Source organism: Drosophila biarmipes, chromosome 3L (assembly GCF_025231255.1).
Source record: "Drosophila biarmipes strain raj3 chromosome 3L, RU_DBia_V1.1, whole genome shotgun sequence".
Taxonomy (NCBI): domain Eukaryota; kingdom Metazoa; phylum Arthropoda; class Insecta; order Diptera; family Drosophilidae; genus Drosophila; species Drosophila biarmipes.
In genome coordinates this window covers 27,025,266-27,042,760 of record NC_066613.1, presented here as the reverse complement: position 1 = coordinate 27,042,760, position 17,495 = coordinate 27,025,266, and the positions used below count along the sequence as shown (strand labels likewise).

Genomic DNA, 17,495 nt, shown 5'->3' with positions numbered 1-17,495 from the left:
ATGGTGGAATATGAAAACAGCAAAGATCATAGGGCCCAAACGAATACTCGAAAGTCCACTGACCTGCGCCTATCTCCCGTAAACAAACCGAACTCCATTTATTTATGCTTTATTGATTTCCATTGAAATAGACACATTTATATAATTATCTTGGTTTCGCTCTTGTCGCTGTTGGTTTGCTTGAATAGCTGTTGTTTTAAAATACAAAGTATTCAAAGTTGCTCAGTTTGATGCCTTTAATTTCAGTACATAGTTTACGAAGGACTTTTCATCTTATACGTACATGTATATATATAAAGACCATGTTGATAGTTCCTGGATCTAGCAAAAGTTTAAAAAGTTGTTGCCTGCCCGCGCGTCGCTTCGATATCCAACAACATCTAAATACAAGTATGTAATAATGTAAGTGTAATTGCAATGGAACGTTTACTTTACTGACTCAATGTCCCGATCCTGGCTGGAGGACCTTCGACCAACAGGCAACGTCTATGCTTTATGCTCTTTATGCGGCTATTCTCGTCCTCGTCTCACATTTTTTAGTTTTTCGTTTGTTTTATGTTTTTTGTTTTTCGTTTTTGGTTTTACCTCAGTTTTACAACATTAATTTTAATTACAAAAGTTATTAAATAAAACAAAATAGAGTTAGAGTGCGGTTCTCCCTTTACCTAGAAACACCTCGCTTGTAACTTTTAGTTGAAATTAATGCACGGGTAAACAGAACGGATTGTGAATTACAGAACACACGAAACGAACTCGGAAACGAAACGAAAGCAAAGGTTTGAATGGGGGCAGGCGAGGGCCCCTTGCAGCAGCGGAAATTAGTGGCAAAGTGGTAACAAAGAATCTACGGATCAGCCATTTAGCCTGGCCAACGCTTAGGTTACATAATGTCCTCCTTTATAGTTAATAATATTACGTTTAAACAGAGTCCATCGAGGGTGGGCGGCGAACTCCGGCTCTCTAACAACTCTTTTAGAGCAGGGCGCACTTGCGCTTGGACTTGGGCTGCAGCACGGGGCACAGAACGGACCGGATGGCCTCGTCGAAGACGGTCTTCAGGCCCTTCTGCGTCAGGGCCGAGCACTCCAGATACTTGACCGCCCCGATCTCCTTGGCCATGGCCAGGCCCTGCGGATAGGTGATGGGCGCCAGCTTCTTGTCGCGCAGCTTCTCGATTGTGTTCTTGTCGTCGCGCAAGTCCAGCTTGGTGCCCACCAGGATGATGGGTGTGCTGGGGCAGTGGTGGCGCACCTCCGGGTACCATTTGGCCCGCACGTTCTCGAACGAGGCCGGGTTGACCAGCGAGAAGCAGATGAGGAAGACATCGGTCTGGGGATAGGACAGGGGCCGCAGCCTGTCGTAGTCCTCCTGCCCGGCCGTATCCCAGAGGCCCAGGTTGATGGGCTTGGCGTCCACCATCACGTTGGCCGAGTAGTTGTCGAAGACGGTGGGTATGTACTCGCCGGGGAAGGCATTGGTCGTGTAGCTGATCAGCAGGCAGGTCTTTCCCACGGCTCCGTCGCCCACGACGACGCACTTGATCGCCTGCATGGTGCTCTGGCTGTAGGATTCCTCGGGCTCTGGCGCTTGCCGACTGCGGGGGTGCTTCTTCTTGTGGCTGGTTGGCAGTCCTCAGTCGTCGTCTTTTTTCTCCTCTCTTTTTGGGCGGCGGCGGCGGAGGGCTGTTGCTTGCGTCGGCCCTTGTCCTGGCTGTCCCTGCTCCGCGGTCTCCTTCTGCACTGCCTGTTGGTCCTCGGGGCGATTGATAATCGCGCGGCGCGTTTCGGGCAGCTGAAACTCGCCTTTTGTGCGTTTAATTCCCTAATTTTCTCAACAAAAATGTAAATTTTCTGTGTACTGCAGTGTGACCGCGGAGGCGTTAACAAATAATACCGTCCGGTTGTGGGACGTATATTTTTTATACCAAATGTACCAAAACAGCGGGGTCACCCACCACCGTTCGTGAGTCACATACATTTCGGTATATACCAGAAGAGTGGACCACGAGTGCATTCTGCCGCCACCTGGTCACACTCCCGCCAGCCAATTTTTCGAAAATTAGAATCTTTCTTGCTGCCCATTAAACAAGTCGTAAACACCTGTCCATCGCCTTGCCAGAATGTCTGACGTGTTCATCGTGTCCGCCGCCCGCACGCCCATAGGTAGAACCCCTGCAAGCCATGCTATCCACTCACGATATCCCAGTTCCAACTGGAAAACTTTCTCTTTCTGTTTGTCCAATCCAAATAATCAACAGGTAGCTTCAATGGAACGCTTTCTAAGCTGAAGGCCTCCGACCTGGGCAGCGTGGTGATCCAGGAGGTGCTCCGGCGGGCGAACGTGGAGGGCCAGCAGGTCAGCGAGGTGATCTTGGGCCAGGTAGGATCGCAATTACCATTTGTTTACGCCCGTTTCACCACTCTTTTTGTTATGTAAATTTCTTTGTCAGGCACTAACCGCCGGTCAGGGCCAGAATCCCGCACGCCAGGCTGCGCTCAAGGCGGGTCTGCCCATCCAGGTGCCCGCCTACGGCATCAATATGCTCTGCGGCTCCGGCTTGAAGTGGGTTTGCCCGGTTCCCATCGATATGTTCACCAACTTATGCCGCTTGCAATCCTTTCCAGAACCGTGGCCCTGGGCTACCAAGCCATTCGCTCGGGAGACGCCCAGATAGTGGTGGCCGGCGGCCAGGAGAGCATGTCCCTCGCTCCGCACGTCATGAACCTGCGGCAGGGCGTCAAAATGGGCCCCGGCACCCTGGTGGACTCGATGATCCAGGACGGCCTCACCGACGCCATGGAGAACATACACATGGGCATCACCGCCGAGAATCTGGCGGAGAAATACCAAATCAGTCGCGAGGCCCAGGATGCCTTTGCGGTGCAGTCACAAAACCGCGCGGAGGAGGCGCAGAAAAGCGGCTACTTCGACAAGGAGATTGTGCCCGTGGAGATCAAGGACCGCAAGGGCACGCAGATCTTCAGCAAGGATGAGTACATCAAGCCGGGCAGCACCGTCGAGGGCATTCAGAAGCTGCGGGCAGCCTTTAAAGAGGTGGGGTTGTGCGAAGACGCAAAAGATAAACACAACAATGGCTAACCCACTTTCTCCCGCTTATTTAGGGCGGTACCATAACCGCTGGCAATGCCTCTGGCGTCAACGATTCCGCTGCTGCCGTGCTGCTGGTGTCTGGCGAGGAGGTGGCCAAGAAGGGCCTCAAGCCGCTGGCGAAGATTGTGGGTTGGACGCAGAGTGGCATTGAGCCCAAGGTGATGGGTCTGGGACCGGTCACCGCAGTGGAAGCCCTGGTACTTCTGCAGAATTTACATTAATCTGCATTTACTAAGCTCTCCCGTCCCTCAGCTAGCGAAGATCAACTGGAAGCGCGAGGAAGTGGACCTGTACGAGCTCAACGAAGCCTTCGCAGCCCAATCCCTAGCTGTGCTGCAGGAGCTGCAGCTGGACGCCAGCAAGGTGAATGTGAATGGCGGTGCCATTGCCCTGGGCCACCCGATTGGCGCTTCCGGTGCCCGTGTCCTGGTCACCCTGCTCTACGCCCTGGAGCGCACTGGCGGCAGGCGAGGCATTGCGTCCCTCTGCATCGGCGGCGGCATGGGAATCGCCCTGGCCGTGGAGCGCGTCATCTAATCCGCACACTCTCTGTCATCCCATCTATTTATTGTCTATTCCCGTCTCCCACTTAAGTGTAAAGTTTCTGTTTTCCGGATCGCGTAGTATTCCAAGTATGTACTTAGAGACACACCCCATGTCACAAGCTCAGTCACAAAGTCTACCCAATTAAAGCTAATTTCTAGTTTAATTTTCAATTGAACTTGATTTGGAACACTTCATCTTCGCGGAAAATTCAATTGCTACATTTTCCTGAATTGCGTCAATTGTTTATAAAAAGCATTTGTTATGATGATGCACAACCCCGTTTATTTGCTCATAGTTTCTTCTGGTACACATGCAATTCTTTGTACACTGTGAATTAAATTAGCGATTCAGTTTCACAACGTGTCAGTCCTTAACTAGTTACTCCAAAAGGCATTTAACTAAAGGCATGGCATCATTATAAAGAGTAGGTTTGGAGCGTTAGTAGCTTATCGCTAGGAAATGTTAGCTTATACAATACATTGGGCTAAAGTATTCTAAAACTTTCGGCTAAACAATTGGTTTGCAAATCCAACATTTGTGCACGTACTTTTATCGGTCCTTCTTTTGGACTTTGGAATTAGACCTTGGGCGTCGCAGACCGAAATAAGATAAGCATGTCAATAAAATAGTCAAAATACTATGATTTGATAAATGATATCTGGCATTAACAATTGGATTAGTTCAAAAATTCCCTAAAACGTTAATTAACCTCTGTGAATTTTGAAATCCTTATAGCTATGGCATGCACTGCATGTGCTAATTAAATATTTCAGAAGTTCGCGTTGTTTATTGCTATCATCAAATACAATTGTTTGTACGTAAGAATTTTGAAGAGGTTTCAGCTGAAAGAAGCCTTATCGGATTAACTGCGTCCCGGGATCGCAGGTCGGTTATTGTCTGGAGGAGGAAGATAGCAGGTCGGCCACCGCTCATCCCCGCCAGCAGCTCTCTAGCTGCACGGTCTCCAGCTCCTTGGGCAGTCGCGGACTGAAGCCATACGGATTGGAGCAGACGATCCGCTGCTCTGGCGAGGTCTGCGCCACCTGCTCCACCGAGGGCACGCACAACTGGGCGTAGCTGCTGATGAAGCTGGCCCAGAGCGTGGGCGTGCTGTCCAGAGCGAAGTACGAGCCCCACAGCTGGGAATCCAACTCGGCGGTGTAAGGATACTTACCGTCCTCCAGGAGCAGCTCCTCGGCTATGGCCACGGCATCGAAGTCGCGGTGCTTGACCGGCGTGTAAACATCCTGTATAATGTTGTCACCGAAGTACAGCGCCTTGGCTTTGGACGGCTCCTTCTGGAGCATCATGGCCATGGCCGCGTGCAGCTGGTGCCAGTTGCCCTGGGAGTAGACCTCGCCCGGCTTTATTTCCCCCGCCTCCTGCGGCAGCTCCGCCAGTTGCTCCACATCCACCTGCATGAAGGGCCGCTGCAGGGTGAAGAAACCCGGTTTCTTGGCGTACGTCACCACGAACTCAAAGTATTTGCGCCAGTCCTTGCCCAGAGCTTGGGTGGCCGTCAAATTGGCGAAGTCCACATTGGAACCGGTGAGCAGGAACAGTTTCTTGCCCGATTTGCGCAGCTCCCCCAGCCATTTCATCACGCTTGGGTCCGTTTGGAGCACAAATCTTCCAGGTTCCGCTCGCATGCTCTTGAAATACATACTCTTGTCGTTGGCAAAGTTCTCCCGACTATAGATGTTCATCAGGCCCGCCTGTACATCCTGCCACACCTGGTACTGCTCCCCCGTCTTCGGCTTCCTCCCCGACCTGTCCACCTGATCCACCGCCTGGGCGAATACCAAGGCACTGGGCGTATCGAAGTAATCGAGCAGCGAGCGCATTTGCGTGGACGCCTCGCCGTTCCACGTGGAGAGGGGATCCCGGTAGAAGGCGGTGGTGATTTCCCATTTCCGATCTTGCCCATAGATGGCCTGGATTTCCGCGTCGCTCAGGAGGCGAGTGCCGTGGGTGGCTCGCAGGATGTGGGCCTCGTTGCTCAGCTTTAGGACGTTGCCACGCGGTCCGTCCAGGAACAGGCCCTTCTGCAGGAAGTCCAGATTGAGCGGTTGAGCCAGTAGCTCCTTGTCGTAGCCCCTCTGTTCCACTAGGAACTGCTTGAGCACCGCGTAGATCAGCGCAGACATCTCGCGGAGATTGTAGCGCAGCAGGGTGCCGTCCAGATCGAAGCCCACTATGTCGTAGTCCTTGAGGAGCAGCTCCTTGTGGTAGGAGTTCATGATGGTGCTGGCCGAATACCTTGACTTGCCCGCTGACGAGATGTGGAGGCGTCTGCTCGTCTGCTGCTGCTGCGAGTGCGAATGTGTTGCTATCCCTGTGCCCACGGCTGCCGGCGCTGCTCTGGCCAGCGGCGTCATTGAATTTAGCGCCAATTTGTGGGGATTGCGTAACAGGAGACAAACATCTGTTCGCTGCCTCTGTTTGGGTTCGTTTGTTTTTGTTTTCGTTCGCGTGGCCAGGTGGCAGCTGGCGAGCGGGCGGGCGGAGAGGGTGCCCAAGGAGGCCGTTCTGCCCAGGGCCAGCATCTTATCTTATCCGCTAGCACATCTCACTTGTCCGCCGCGTGATCTAAATTTACAATTAAGCCGAATTTCACTATCTTTCAGGTGGTTTTGACAACATCATTTTCTATCTACACTTTTTTTGTCTACGACTGCCAGAGTTGCCACCGCCCCAAGGTGGATCAGGGCCGAGCCATCGGTTCTAGACAAAAATAGCTATTAGATTTATTAGACAGAAACTAAATTAAAGTAATAGTTTTGACATCAGACATTAATTAAGCTAATTGGTTATTAGCTTGAGAGTAATCAACTGCTTAGGGGAATATATTAAGGATGTAATAATCAAACAATGGAAGTCCTTGGGCTTGAAGCGAGATGAACCGACATCTCCGGTACAGGCAAGCATCGTTATCGGAATGCGATAGCAGGGTCAGTGTCGCCGTCAGTAATCGACTCTTCTGCCACCTCTAGCAAGCGTACCGGAATGGAGAAAATATAGTTTTTTGCTAGTTTGTGCTGATTTTCGCAAGTTTTAAAGAGTTTCGGGGCCAGTAAATCGTTCTTCTTCGCTCAGGTCGTTGGCTCAAGGCCACCGCAAACGCCACCATGTCCAACTGCATAGAGATCCCCCTGCAGGACACCGATGAGGTAAGCTTTGGTTTCACCGATCGCAATGGAGTCCCAGTTTTTGATGCATTATCCCCATCGTTTTTCCGACTCAGGTCATCGAGGTTGACCCGGATCAACTGCCCGACTGCCCGGAGGTGCTGAGCATTCTGAAGCAGGAGCGGGCGCCCCTGCATGTGTGGGTCAATGTGGCGGTAAGTTGGAGGCCCAACTAAAAAGCAAGATCTTCCACATGGCCATGTATGTACATGTGTACATCATTTCATTTTCTCAGCTGGCCTACTACAAGCAAAAGAAGACGGAGGACTTTGTCACGCTGCTGGAGGAGTCTCGCAGCGATGACGCCACCAGGGACTACCGCGACTCGGACAAGGACCTCATGCGCGCCCTGGACATGCTGGCCGCCCACTATGTCCAGGAGGCGTACCGCGAGAAGTCCAAGGACAAGAAGCGCGAGCTCTTCATGAAGGCCACCAACCTGTACACCAGTGCCGACAAGATCATCATGTACGACCAGAGCCATCTGCTGGGCAGGGCATACTTCTGTCTGCTGGAGGGCGACAAGATGGACCAGGCGGATGCCCAGTTCAACTTTGTGCTCAACCAGTCCCCCTCGAATATTCCCTCGCTGCTGGGCAAGGCCTGCATAGCCTTCAATCGCAAGGATTACCGCGGAGCCATGGCCTTCTACAAGAAGGCCTTGCGTACCAATCCGAATTGCCCGGCGAACGTGAGGATCGGCATGGCCCATTGTTTCCTCAAGATGGGCAATCCCGAGAAGGCCAAGCTGGCCTTCGAACGCGCCCTCCAGCTGGATCAGCAGTGTGTGGGCGCTTTGATTGGCCTGGCCGTGCTCAAGCTCAATCAACTGGAGCCGGAGTCGAACAAGCTGGGTGTCCAGATGCTCTCCAAGGCCTACACCATCGACAACGCCAATCCAATGGTGCTCAATCACCTGGCCAATCACTTTTTCTTCAAGAAGGACTATCAGAAGGTCCACCATCTGGCGCTGCACGCCTTCCACAACACTGAGAACGAGGCGATGCGGGCCGAGAGCTGTTACCAGCTTGCCAGGAGCTTCCACGCCCAGAGCGACTACGACCAGGCCTTCCAGTACTACTACCAGTCCACTCAGATTGCGCCGGCGAACTTTGTGCTGCCGCACTACGGGCTGGGTCAGATGTACATCTATCGGGGAGACACCGAGAATGTGAGTTGCCATAAACCTTAGGTAATGTGCAATCCACTAACCCTGCACCTATTTCCAGGCCGCCCAGTGCTTCGAAAAGGTGCTGAAAATCCAGCCGGGCAACTATGAGACCATGAAGATCCTCGGATCGCTGTACGCGCACTCCAACTCGCAAACCAAGCGGGACATGGCCAAGACTCACCTTAAGAAGGTCACCGAACAATTCCCCGAGGACATTGAAGCCTGGATAGAACTGGCCCAGATCCTGGAGCAGAACGATCTGCAGGCCTCGCTGAATGCCTACGGCACTGCCTCTAGCATTCTGCGGGACAAAGCCAAGTATGAGATTCCTGCTGAGATTCAGAACAACGTGGCCTCGTTGCACTACCGCCTGGGCAACTTGAAGATGGCCAAGGACACGCTGGAGTCGGCCCTGAAGCACGCAACTTCCGAAATGGACAAGGATGTCAAGTACTACGAGTCAATTCAGGTCACCATGAAGTACAACCTGGCTCGCCTGAACGAGGCAATGAGTAGCTACGATGTGGCCGACAAGCTGTACAAGGAGATTCTCAAGGAGCACCCCAACTATATTGACTGCTACCTTCGGCTAGGTTGCATGGCCAGGGACAAGGGTCTCATTTTCGTGGCCTCCGATTTCTTCAAGGATGCTCTGAACATAAACAACGATAATCCGGATGCGAGATCGTTGCTGGGCAACCTTCACTTGGCCAAGATGCAGTTCGCTTTGGGACAGAAGAACTTTGAAACGATCCTCAAGAATCCGGCCACGTCCACGGACGCCTACTCGTTGATTGCCCTTGGAAACTTTTCCCTGCAGACACTTCATCAGCCGAGTAGGGACAAGGAGAAGGAGCGGAAGCACCAGGAGAAGGCTCTGGCCATATTCAAGCAGGTTCTCCGCAACGACCCCCGGAACATTTGGGCCACCAATGGGATCGGAGCCGTGCTGGCCCATAAGGGATGTGTGATCGAGGCGCGGGATATCTTCGCCCAGGTGCGCGAGGCCACCGCCGACTTTTGCGACGTGTGGCTGAACATTGCGCACGTTTATGTGGAACAGAAGCAGTACATCAGTGCCATCCAGATGTACGAGAACTGCATGAAGAAGTTCTACAAGCACAACAACGTCGAGGTGATGCAATACCTGGCCAGAGCATATCTGCGGGCCAACAAGCTGGTCGAGGCCAAGGCGGTGCTTCTGAAAGCCCGCCGTGTTGCGCCCCAGGACACCGTGCTGCTCTTCAACATAGCCGTGGTGCTCTCCCGACTGGCCATGGCCATACTTAAGGATGAGAAATCCACGCTGGAAGTCGTCCTGCAGGCGGTCCACGAACTAGAGCTGGCTCAAAAGTAAGTTTGGACTATAATCATTTTTAGGTACCGCCAGAAAATGTTGAATTTGAATACTGGGAAGTCCATCGAACCTTATCAGCTTGCTATCATAGATTAATGAGAAGTAATCAGCATGAATTTGAGAAAATTTTGGGTTGGATTAGATTATCAACTGATATTATTTATGGTGGAAATAGCCATAGTCATAAACACAATTTCTGTTTCAACACTCACTGCAATATCTTTTCTGATCTCACACAGGTACTTCCAATATCTGTCCGTGCATGGTGACAAGAACCGCTTCAACATCGAGGTGGCGGGAATCGAGGCCAACACCTGCCAGGATCTGCTCTCCCAGGCCCAATACCATGTGGGCCGCGCCAGGCGCATCGACGAGGAGGAGCGCTCGCTGCGCCGCAAGCAGGAGGAGGAGCGTGAGGCCTTCAAGGTAAAGGTGGCCGAGCAGCGCAAGCGGCGCGAGGAGGAGGCCAAGACCTCCAGGGACCAGTTGCTGGCCAAGCGCCAGGAGTACGTGGAGAAGACCAAGAACATGCTCATCATCGCCGATTCGGCACCGGAAAAGGAGCGCAAGAAGGGCGGCGGGCGGGGGCGCAAGGATGACTACATCTCCGGCACCGATAGCGACAACGATGGAGGCGGTCGCCGCGAGGGAGAACGTCCCACGAAGAAGAAGAGCAAGGCGGAGCGCAAGAAAGGCAGCGGCGGACGGAAGCGCAAAACGGAGAAGTACGAGAGCGACAGCGAGGAGGAGCCGAGGGCCAGTGGCAAGTCGGGAAAGAAGAAGGGCAAGAAGCCCAAGCCGGTTAAGGAGCCCAAGGAGAAGCTCACGGCCAAGCAGCGCCTCAAGGTGCTGTCCAAGGAGACGATCTCCACCAGTGAGTCCGAATCGGATGGCAAGGGCAGCAAGAGCAGAAGTAGAAGCAGAAGTCGCAATCGCAGCGGCAGCCGGAGTGGCAGTGGCTCTGGCAGCGGCAGCGAGCGGGACGACAGCCGTAAGCGCAGCAGGAGTCGCAGTGGCAGCCGGAGTGGCAGTGGCTCCGGAAGCGGCAGTGATGCTGGCCGCAAGCGCAGCAGGAGCCGCAGCGGCTCTGCATCCGGCAGTGATAGTGATGGCGCCACCAAGCGCAAGAGGGCCAAGAATCGCATCGAATCTGGCGGGGAATCGGACAGATCAGGCTCCCGTGGTCGCTCCAAGTCGGGCTCCCGCTCAAGATCGCGCTCGAAGTCCAGATCGCGCTCGAAATCCGGTTCTCGCTCGAGATCGCGCTCCCAGTCGGGATCCCGATCCCGCTCTCGCTCAGGCAGCCGCTCCAAATCGGGTTCTCGCAGTAGGTCAGGGTCTCCGGAAAAATAACGCACGACCACCAATCAAGCTGGTTAAATCACTTTTGACTATATTTAGAGTTTCCTTCGAGAGCTGCAGAAAGATACTAATAAAATCAAACTAATTGCCACACAAAGGCAGTGGAGGAATTGCTAAAGGGTGTTGTTGTTCGACCCCAAACCGGATTCCAAGTCTGTTGGAAACGGACTGGGGAACTGGACAGGGCTGATAGTCTGGGCTAGGGCAACCATCGACCTCATCCGCGTCGATGCTGCTGGATCATGTCCCGCACAATTCCCGCCATCGCTTGCGAATGCCGCAGGACAAAGGCGTGGGCGATCTTCTTGGTGTCCAGCTGGGCGTCCACCTTGGGGTAGTCCTTTTTGAGCTGCTCGTAGTAGGAGACGGGCACCCAGCCATCGGTGGTGCCGTAGTAGAACTTCAGAAGGTCCAGGTTCTGCTCCACAATCTCCCTTTGGATGCCGCGAACGCGGGCCATTTCGTCGTCGGCCAGAAACACCACCTTCTCGGCCACCGAGGGTTTCGAGTACTTCAGGGCGGTGCCCAGGAATTGCCGTGGAATGGAGAAGATGAGGAAGTAGATCTGTATAAGCATCAGGCGCAGCCACACGGGCAGAAAGGTGAAGAAGCTGAAGAAGAGGTAGCCGAACACCGAGTACAGGGGCATGGCCACCTTGGTGAAGATCCAGCCGTTCGGCGACTCCATCATACGCTCGACGGTGGGGAAGAGCATGTAGCACTTCTGGACGCGGTTCCGTATCCGCTCGTTCTCCAGCAGCTGCAGGATCATCCAGGCGCCGATGGAGTGGCCAATCAGGTGGATTTTCACATCACTCGGCACGTACTTCTCGATGAAGGCGATCTTGTGCCGAATTTGTCCGTCCAGGTTGAAGAGCTCCTCGTTGCCGCTGAGCTGTGGCACCTCTCGAATACTGGCCTCTGGCGGATCATCGTGGCCAGCGTGTCCTGGAGGGAAATCAAGTGTTTTTACGAGGTGCTATCAATGTGGGGAACACAGCGCTTCTTACCTATCACCCAAACGGGCAGATCGCCCAGCTCCTTCTGCAAGGTGCCCGCAAACTCAGTGTAGAAGCCTGGCAGACCCGGATTGCCGGTTATGCAGATGACGATCTCCTTCTCAGTGATGGTCTCCTCGATCCACCTGCCCCAGGTGAAGATGTGGGTGGGGATGGAGTTGATGTTGACGTAGGCCTCCTGCATGTTGGCGTGGCAAACTGCGCCAGGTGAAAATCAATCGGCGACTGTGCTGATCCAACTCTTTTTTACACGCGAGTCGATGTGTCGTTGTTGTCCAATCCCCGGGGCAACCGGTTTTTCCTTTGTTCAATCGCCGCAGGTGCAGTTTTTCCCGAAATTCGAATCTTCTGGATTTGCGCGGTATCGCCAGGGCTGATAGCTCGGATAAACACTACTAAGACACGGGCCAATCTTTCGAGTCAAAACGACCAAAGGTCAAAAGTTCAGCGCGGCGGTCTGCTAAAAAACGGCTGATATGGAAACCAGGGCTGCAGACTATCACGGGTCAGATGTTTTGAACTAGCAGATGTTTTCCTTATATGTGCTTTTACTACCATACGAAATTGGCGGCTTATTAAATGAAAAAAAATGTTATTTAGTGGTCAAAAACAATAGAACAAAATTTGTTTCTTTATTTAAGTTTGTCTGTCGTAAGCAAGTTCAATTTATCCAATTATAAAAAATAAACCTTTCGTAAATTATAGCTTAGTGAAAGTAGTGTATCTTTCAGGGTCGCTACACAATTATAAAAAATAACATTGTAATTCATATTTATATGTTTCATTCTAATCATAAACCTCAAAAATTTGAACTCGAATTTAAAAAGCCCGATAGCGATGCAGCCCTGCTCAGCCAGAGCTGCCCACCTGCGGAAAATGACACCTGCGCAACAAGCTGGCAGCGCCGCCATTATTTGTTGGTTTTTTGTTGTTGCTGGTTTTTGAGTTTTTATATTTTATTTTTCTAGAACAATAATGCACGCGTAAATTCCAGTTAGGGAGCCTTTTGACCAGAAAATAAAACAGCACCAGGATCCAGCTACGGAACAGATACAGGAGGGACACATCGAAAGTCTGGCGAGGCATGAGCACAGAATCCAGAAACGACAGAAAGTGGACAAAAAAGAATGCGGCCAAGAATTGGGGGACTTTCTCGAAAATTCACGTAGCACCGACAAGTAAATCAAATTGCCCCTGATAGAAGCGAGGAGCTGGAGACGGAACCCGAGGAATGGCAGCAGGCAGGGAGCTCTACTGCTGGGGGAGCACCTCCCACGGACAATTGGGACTCGGCGGGATCGAGGATGAGCAGGTGGGCACACGAAGCTCGGGCCCTGGCCCACTGGGACTACTCATGTGTTACCCACCCACGCCCTTTTCCGACAGATCCTCACGCCCAGCCAGATCCCCTGGACGCCTGACTCGGCCGTGACGCAGGTGGCCTGTGGCCACCGGCACACTCTCTTCCTGACCGCCAGCGGAAAGGTCTACGCCTGCGGGAGCAACGACCACTCCCAACTGGGACACGAACTGCCCACCAAAAGGCCACGTATGTCGCCATTTCGTATGTAATCTCATTTATCGTCTTGTCTCTCCACTATCCACTCACTCCACCTCATCAACGCATCACCTCAACCACCAAACTGAAAATGTGTAACCAAGGTGGCCGAATCCCGGACTCACTCCTCTGCCGACTCTTTGCAGTGCTTATCCCCGAACTGCAGGACTACGTGGTCACCCAGATCGCCTGCGGCAGCCGCCACTCACTGGCCCTCTCCGACTGGGGACAGGTTTTGAGCTGGGGCGACAACGACTGCGGGCAGCTGGGCCACGCCACTAACCAAGACATCGTCCAGCTGCCCAAGGTTGTGCGCCAACTGGTCTCCAAGACGGTGGTTCAAATCGCCTGCGGCAACAATCACAGCCTGGCGCTGACCAGTTGTAAGTATGGAGGGGAAATCCCCTTTTCCAGGAAAGTACTACAAGCATTAAATAAACATTCACTTAACACCTCGGCGTCCTGCATCTCAAGAAAGTATGCGGCCTAGAATTTTATAAATATATAATGGCGAAACCTTTAGTAAAGTTCCCTGAAATGATTAAGCAAAATGTAATCTTTTACAAACATAACCATAGCAATTAACCTTGTTTCCTGTTATGTTACCTAGACCTATCTTATTATCAAAAAAAATCAACCAACCGAAGACTAGATTAGATAAAACGTTTCATTCAATGTTTTCCCAAGTTTAGGACAACCTACTACCTTATAATGCACCTTATGAGGGGAACATCGAGCATCACAGAAAGCAATGACTAACACACTTTTTTGTCTTCCCAGGTGGCGAGCTGTATTCGTGGGGCTCCAACATCTACGGCCAGCTGGGCGTGAAGTCGCCCAACGAGCTCACGCATTGCAACCATCCCGTCCAGCTGACCACTCTGCTGGGAATTCCGCTTGCCGCGATCGCCTGTGGCGGCAATCACTCGTTCCTCATCTCCAAGTCCAGTGCGGTTTTCGGCTGGGGCAGGAACAATTGCGGGCAGCTGGGCCTAAACGACGAGACCAACCGCGCCTATCCCACCCAGCTGAAGACGCTGCGCACCCTGGGCGTTCGGTTTGTGGCCTGCGGCGATGAGTTTTCCGTTTTCCTGACCAACGAGGGAGGAGTGTTCAGCTGTGGAGCGGGCGCGTATGGCCAGTTGGGTCATGGCTTCAGCTCCAACGAGATGCTGCCGCGAATGGTAATGGAGCTAATGGGCAGCACCATCACCCAGGTGGCCTGTGGCAACAGGCACACTATGGTGCTGGTTCCATCGCGTGGCAGAGTCTATGCCTTCGGCTTGGGCAGCTCCGGGCAGCTGGGCACGAGGAGTACCAAGAGCCTGATGCTGCCACAGGTGGTCATCGGTCCCTGGGTGTCGCCCAGTGGGTCGGCCCTGCTGCAGTCCAACGACGCTAAGGTCTCAGTGGTCATCCATCAGATTTTCTCAGGAGGCGACCAGTCAATTGTGACCACAACTCTGTTTATGGACAAGATGCCGCCCGAGGACTTCAGAAACTACAAGTAGTTACAGCTTGGAATCTTCCTTTGTGTTAAAACTAACGACTTCCTTTACCTTGCAGACCGAAGTCGCAGATCCTGGCCTTGACGGCAGAGGTTACAAAGCAATGCGCCCATTTTAAGCAGAGTGATCAGAGCGACATGGATCTCCTGAGCTCCATTGAGCTAATCTTCAAGAGTCAGGCGTGTTTGAATGGTTCTTTCCTCTTGGATCACGACCGGCACTTTGGCTGCTCCGTTCGGAACCATGGATTGGATCTCAAGGCAGCTCAACTTGCATTTGACAACCTGCGCGTGGTGGAGAATGAAAGCATTAAGCAAGTTGTAGGTTTTCACTTCGAACACCCTTTTAGACAGGACTTTCACAGTTTCATTCCCCTAGATCTGGGACAATATAACCAAGGAACTTGTTGGTTCGTTGGTTGGCTCGCCAGCGGATGTGGAGAGCATGCGGTTATACCTCCTGTTGCCCCTCTATCACGAGTTCGTCAACTCCAAGCACTACAAGTCACTGCAGGTTCCGTTCGCAAATGCCATATTCAAGCTGACGGAGAATCCGCGCAAGGTGCTGATCAAGTGGCTGGCCCAAACGCCGGCTGAGTACTTTGAGCATCTTGTCCAGAACTTCTTGCACGTGGTTGTGCACATAATTAGCTTTAAAATGGGCTTGACTGCCGTCAGTCCCAGCGCCGAAATTCGAAATTCGGTAGGGTATCCGTAATCAAATATGAAATGTATGCTAATTTCCTACTGCCGTTTCAGCTGCTGCCATACAACACCGAGCTGGAGGTGATCCTGAAGCTGATGCATACGCTCTGCGTGATTAACAACTTGCGCGAGGACCGCCTAAACTACCAAACCTTCTACTGGCCTGATCTGGCTGACTATGCGAATGTGCAACTGGAGTACATCAAGTGGATCACGCCGTTAACTGCCAACGAATTCAACATTTGCAACTTTCCATTCCTCTTCGATCCGCCTACCAAGATGGCGCTGCTCCAAGCGGATCAGGCGATGCAGATGCACTCTGCCATGGTCAATGCGGCCCATGTGCGTAGATCTTGTCCAGCAGAGAGATTTCTTTGCTGATAAAGACTCTTTCCCTTGCAGGCTTTCAATTTCTTCAACTACGGCATGCCCATTTACCAGTTCATTGTGCTGAACGTGACGCGCGAGAACCTGGTGCAGGATACCCTCCGGGAGTTGCAGCGCTACTCGCCGAGTGATCTCAAGAAGAAGCTGAAAATCAAGTTCCATGGCGAGGAGGCGGAGGACGCGGGCGGTGTGCGCAAGGAGTTCTTCATGCTGCTGCTGAAGGATCTGCTCGATCCCAAGTACGGCATGTTCAAGGAGTTCGAAGAGTCGCGCCTGCTCTGGTTCGCTGATCTCAGCTTCGAGACGGAGAACATGTACTTTCTGATTGGCGTGCTCTGTGGCCTGGCCATCTACAACTTTACGATCATCAACTTGCCATTCCCGCTGGCTCTGTACAAGAAGTTGTTGGGCAAGCCGGTAGATCTCAGCGATCTCCGCCAGCTGTCGCCGCCGGAGGCCAACTCCATGCAGTCGCTGCTCGACTACCAGGGCGAGGACTTCAAGGAGGTATTTGATCTGACCTTTGAGATTTCACGCGACGTGTTTGGTGAGGCGGAGACCAAGTGCCTCAAGCCCGGTGGCAGTGATATAGCCGTGACGCTGGAAAACAGGTGGGGGTGGTAACCTTTTATCTCCAAACACCCTGGTTGATTTTCCTCTCAATCTAGGCAGGAGTTTGTGGATCTGTATGTGGACTTTGTGTTCAACAAGTCCGTCGAGCTGCACTACACTGCATTTCACAAGGGCTTCATGAAGGTGTGCTCTGGTCGCGTGATTCAGATATTCCAGCCGGAGGAGCTGATGGCCGTGGTGGTGGGCAATGAGGACTATGACTGGCAGGCGCTGCAGGACAACTGCGAGTACCGGGAGGGCTACTCTACGGGCGATGATACAGTGAGTTTTGTGTTGAGTTTGTTGGTACCAAACCCTGACCCTTGGTTTTTTGACACAGATCAAATGGTTCTGGGAGGTCATTCACGACCTGACGGAGGCGGAGAAGAAGAGTTTCCTCCTCTACTTAACTGGCAGCGATCGTATACCCATCCAGGGGATGAAGGCCCTAAAAGTGAGTAGCTAAATGGCCCTGTTCAGCTAAGCAGAGTGGATTAAAAAAGCCCATTCCAGCTCACCATTCAACCCACGCCGGACGAACGATTCCTGCCCGTTGCTCACACCTGCTTCAATCTGCTGGACCTGCCGCGGTACAAGACCAAGGAGCGCCTGAAGTACAAATTACTGCAGGCCATCCAGCAAACTCAGGGCTTCAGCCTGGTCTGATCCTGGCCCTGGTCCGCCTCGAACAACCCAATGAGTTTAAACTACAGGTATTTTTCAAAGCTTTTCGTTGCCCGCATTTCTGGATGGAAGACGACAAACCACTCTTGGAACACACATTTATCGGCGATCAAATCAATAAGTATAATGTTGTGTTATGGCTTTAAACCCTAGACTAGTTATCAGTAACACATTGTTATGGAAGAAGGACAGTAGAGGAGCAGAAATAAATTTGGTGAATCAGTCTGAAAACGATAAGACGGGTTGTTTCCATGCCAAGAGCATACGTATGTTTTTTTTGTCGTTGTG

The 17,495-nt window shown here is 52.4% G+C and overlaps 6 protein-coding genes across 8 annotated transcripts; 3 read left to right on the top strand and 3 right to left on the bottom strand.

The window, feature by feature from the left end:
- Window positions 1-93: 93 nt before the first annotated feature.
- On the bottom strand, window positions 94-1,896 carry LOC108030969 (ras-related protein Rac1). The gene has a single exon (XM_017104172.3). The coding sequence runs from the start codon at window positions 1,549-1,551 to the stop codon at window positions 973-975; it is 579 nt and encodes a 192-aa protein (XP_016959661.1). The 5' UTR covers window positions 1,552-1,896; the 3' UTR covers window positions 94-972.
- A 128-nt stretch (window positions 1,897-2,024) lies between these two features.
- On the top strand, window positions 2,025-3,820 carry LOC108029619 (acetyl-CoA acetyltransferase). Its single transcript, XM_017102009.2, has 6 exons — window positions 2,025-2,162; window positions 2,258-2,379; window positions 2,450-2,562; window positions 2,625-3,054; window positions 3,123-3,308; window positions 3,364-3,820. Exons 1-6 carry the CDS (start codon window positions 2,120-2,122, stop codon window positions 3,646-3,648), a joined length of 1,179 nt encoding a protein of 392 aa, XP_016957498.1. The 5' UTR covers window positions 2,025-2,119; the 3' UTR covers window positions 3,649-3,820.
- A 604-nt stretch (window positions 3,821-4,424) lies between these two features.
- On the bottom strand, window positions 4,425-6,349 carry LOC108029611 (5'-nucleotidase domain-containing protein 1). Its single transcript, XM_017101997.3, has one exon. The coding sequence runs from the start codon at window positions 6,201-6,203 to the stop codon at window positions 4,587-4,589; it is 1,617 nt and encodes a 538-aa protein (XP_016957486.1). The 5' UTR covers window positions 6,204-6,349; the 3' UTR covers window positions 4,425-4,586.
- Window positions 6,350-6,379: 30 nt separating this feature from the next.
- LOC108029604 (RNA polymerase-associated protein CTR9 homolog) lies at window positions 6,380-10,845 on the top strand. The gene is made up of 5 exons (XM_017101984.3): window positions 6,380-6,827; window positions 6,902-7,000; window positions 7,081-8,016; window positions 8,075-9,369; window positions 9,613-10,845. The coding sequence occupies exons 1-5, from the start codon at window positions 6,786-6,788 to the stop codon at window positions 10,724-10,726; spliced, it is 3,486 nt and encodes a 1,161-aa protein (XP_016957473.1). The 5' UTR covers window positions 6,380-6,785; the 3' UTR covers window positions 10,727-10,845.
- LOC108029626 (lipid droplet-associated hydrolase) lies at window positions 10,741-12,253 on the bottom strand. The gene is made up of 2 exons (XM_017102022.3): window positions 11,746-12,253; window positions 10,741-11,683 (listed from the first exon to the last, which is right to left on the bottom strand). The coding sequence occupies exons 1-2, from the start codon at window positions 11,936-11,938 to the stop codon at window positions 10,953-10,955; spliced, it is 924 nt and encodes a 307-aa protein (XP_016957511.1). The 5' UTR covers window positions 11,939-12,253; the 3' UTR covers window positions 10,741-10,952.
- A 403-nt stretch (window positions 12,254-12,656) lies between these two features.
- LOC108030678 (probable E3 ubiquitin-protein ligase HERC4) lies at window positions 12,657-17,444 on the top strand. Of its 3 annotated transcripts, none has more exons than XM_017103713.3 (11): window positions 12,657-13,066; window positions 13,141-13,318; window positions 13,417-13,695; window positions 14,093-14,819; window positions 14,879-15,140; window positions 15,199-15,522; window positions 15,579-15,866; window positions 15,927-16,522; window positions 16,580-16,805; window positions 16,864-16,977; window positions 17,037-17,444. In XM_017103713.3, the coding sequence occupies exons 1-11, from the start codon at window positions 12,986-12,988 to the stop codon at window positions 17,187-17,189; spliced, it is 3,228 nt and encodes a 1,075-aa protein (XP_016959202.2). In that variant the 5' UTR covers window positions 12,657-12,985; the 3' UTR covers window positions 17,190-17,444. The 3 variants fall into 3 exon arrangements, with proteins under 3 accessions (XP_016959202.2, XP_016959209.2, XP_016959218.1); XM_017103720.3 differs by having other exon boundaries at window positions 12,658-13,066; window positions 13,141-13,303; XM_017103729.3 differs by having other exon boundaries at window positions 12,658-13,066; window positions 13,459-13,695.
- Window positions 17,445-17,495: the final 51 nt, after the last annotated feature.

Bases quoted from the DNA above. Each gene is read 5' to 3' on its own strand.
- LOC108029611 (XM_017101997.3), bottom strand. From the start codon at position 6,203: ATGCTGGCCCTGGGCAGAACGGCCTCCTTGGGCACCCTCTCCGCCCGC.
- LOC108029626 (XM_017102022.3), bottom strand. From the start codon at position 11,938: ATGCAGGAGGCCTACGTCAACATCAACTCCATCCCCACCCACATCTTC. The intron at 11,684-11,745 runs GTAAGAAGCGCT...ATTTCCCTCCAG, and splicing joins TCTGCCCGTTTGGGTGATAG to GACACGCTGGCCACGATGAT.
- LOC108029604 (XM_017101984.3), top strand. From the start codon at position 6,786: ATGTCCAACTGCATAGAGATCCCCCTGCAGGACACCGATGAG. The intron at 8,017-8,074 runs GTGAGTTGCCAT...ACCTATTTCCAG, and splicing joins ATCGGGGAGACACCGAGAAT to GCCGCCCAGTGCTTCGAAAA. The intron at 9,370-9,612 runs GTAAGTTTGGAC...GATCTCACACAG, and splicing joins GAACTAGAGCTGGCTCAAAA to GTACTTCCAATATCTGTCCG.
- LOC108029619 (XM_017102009.2), top strand. From the start codon at position 2,120: ATGTCTGACGTGTTCATCGTGTCCGCCGCCCGCACGCCCATAG. The intron at 3,055-3,122 runs GTGGGGTTGTGC...CCGCTTATTTAG, and splicing joins TGCGGGCAGCCTTTAAAGAG to GGCGGTACCATAACCGCTGG. The intron at 3,309-3,363 runs GTACTTCTGCAG...CCCGTCCCTCAG, and splicing joins TCACCGCAGTGGAAGCCCTG to CTAGCGAAGATCAACTGGAA.
- LOC108030969 (XM_017104172.3), bottom strand. From the start codon at position 1,551: ATGCAGGCGATCAAGTGCGTCGTCGTGGGCGACGGAGCCGTGGGAAAG.
- LOC108030678 (XM_017103713.3), top strand. From the start codon at position 12,986: ATGGCAGCAGGCAGGGAGCTCTACTGCTGGGGGAGCACCTCCCACGGA. The intron at 15,867-15,926 runs GTGCGTAGATCT...TTTCCCTTGCAG, and splicing joins CCATGGTCAATGCGGCCCAT to GCTTTCAATTTCTTCAACTA. The intron at 16,978-17,036 runs GTGAGTAGCTAA...AGCCCATTCCAG, and splicing joins AGGGGATGAAGGCCCTAAAA to CTCACCATTCAACCCACGCC.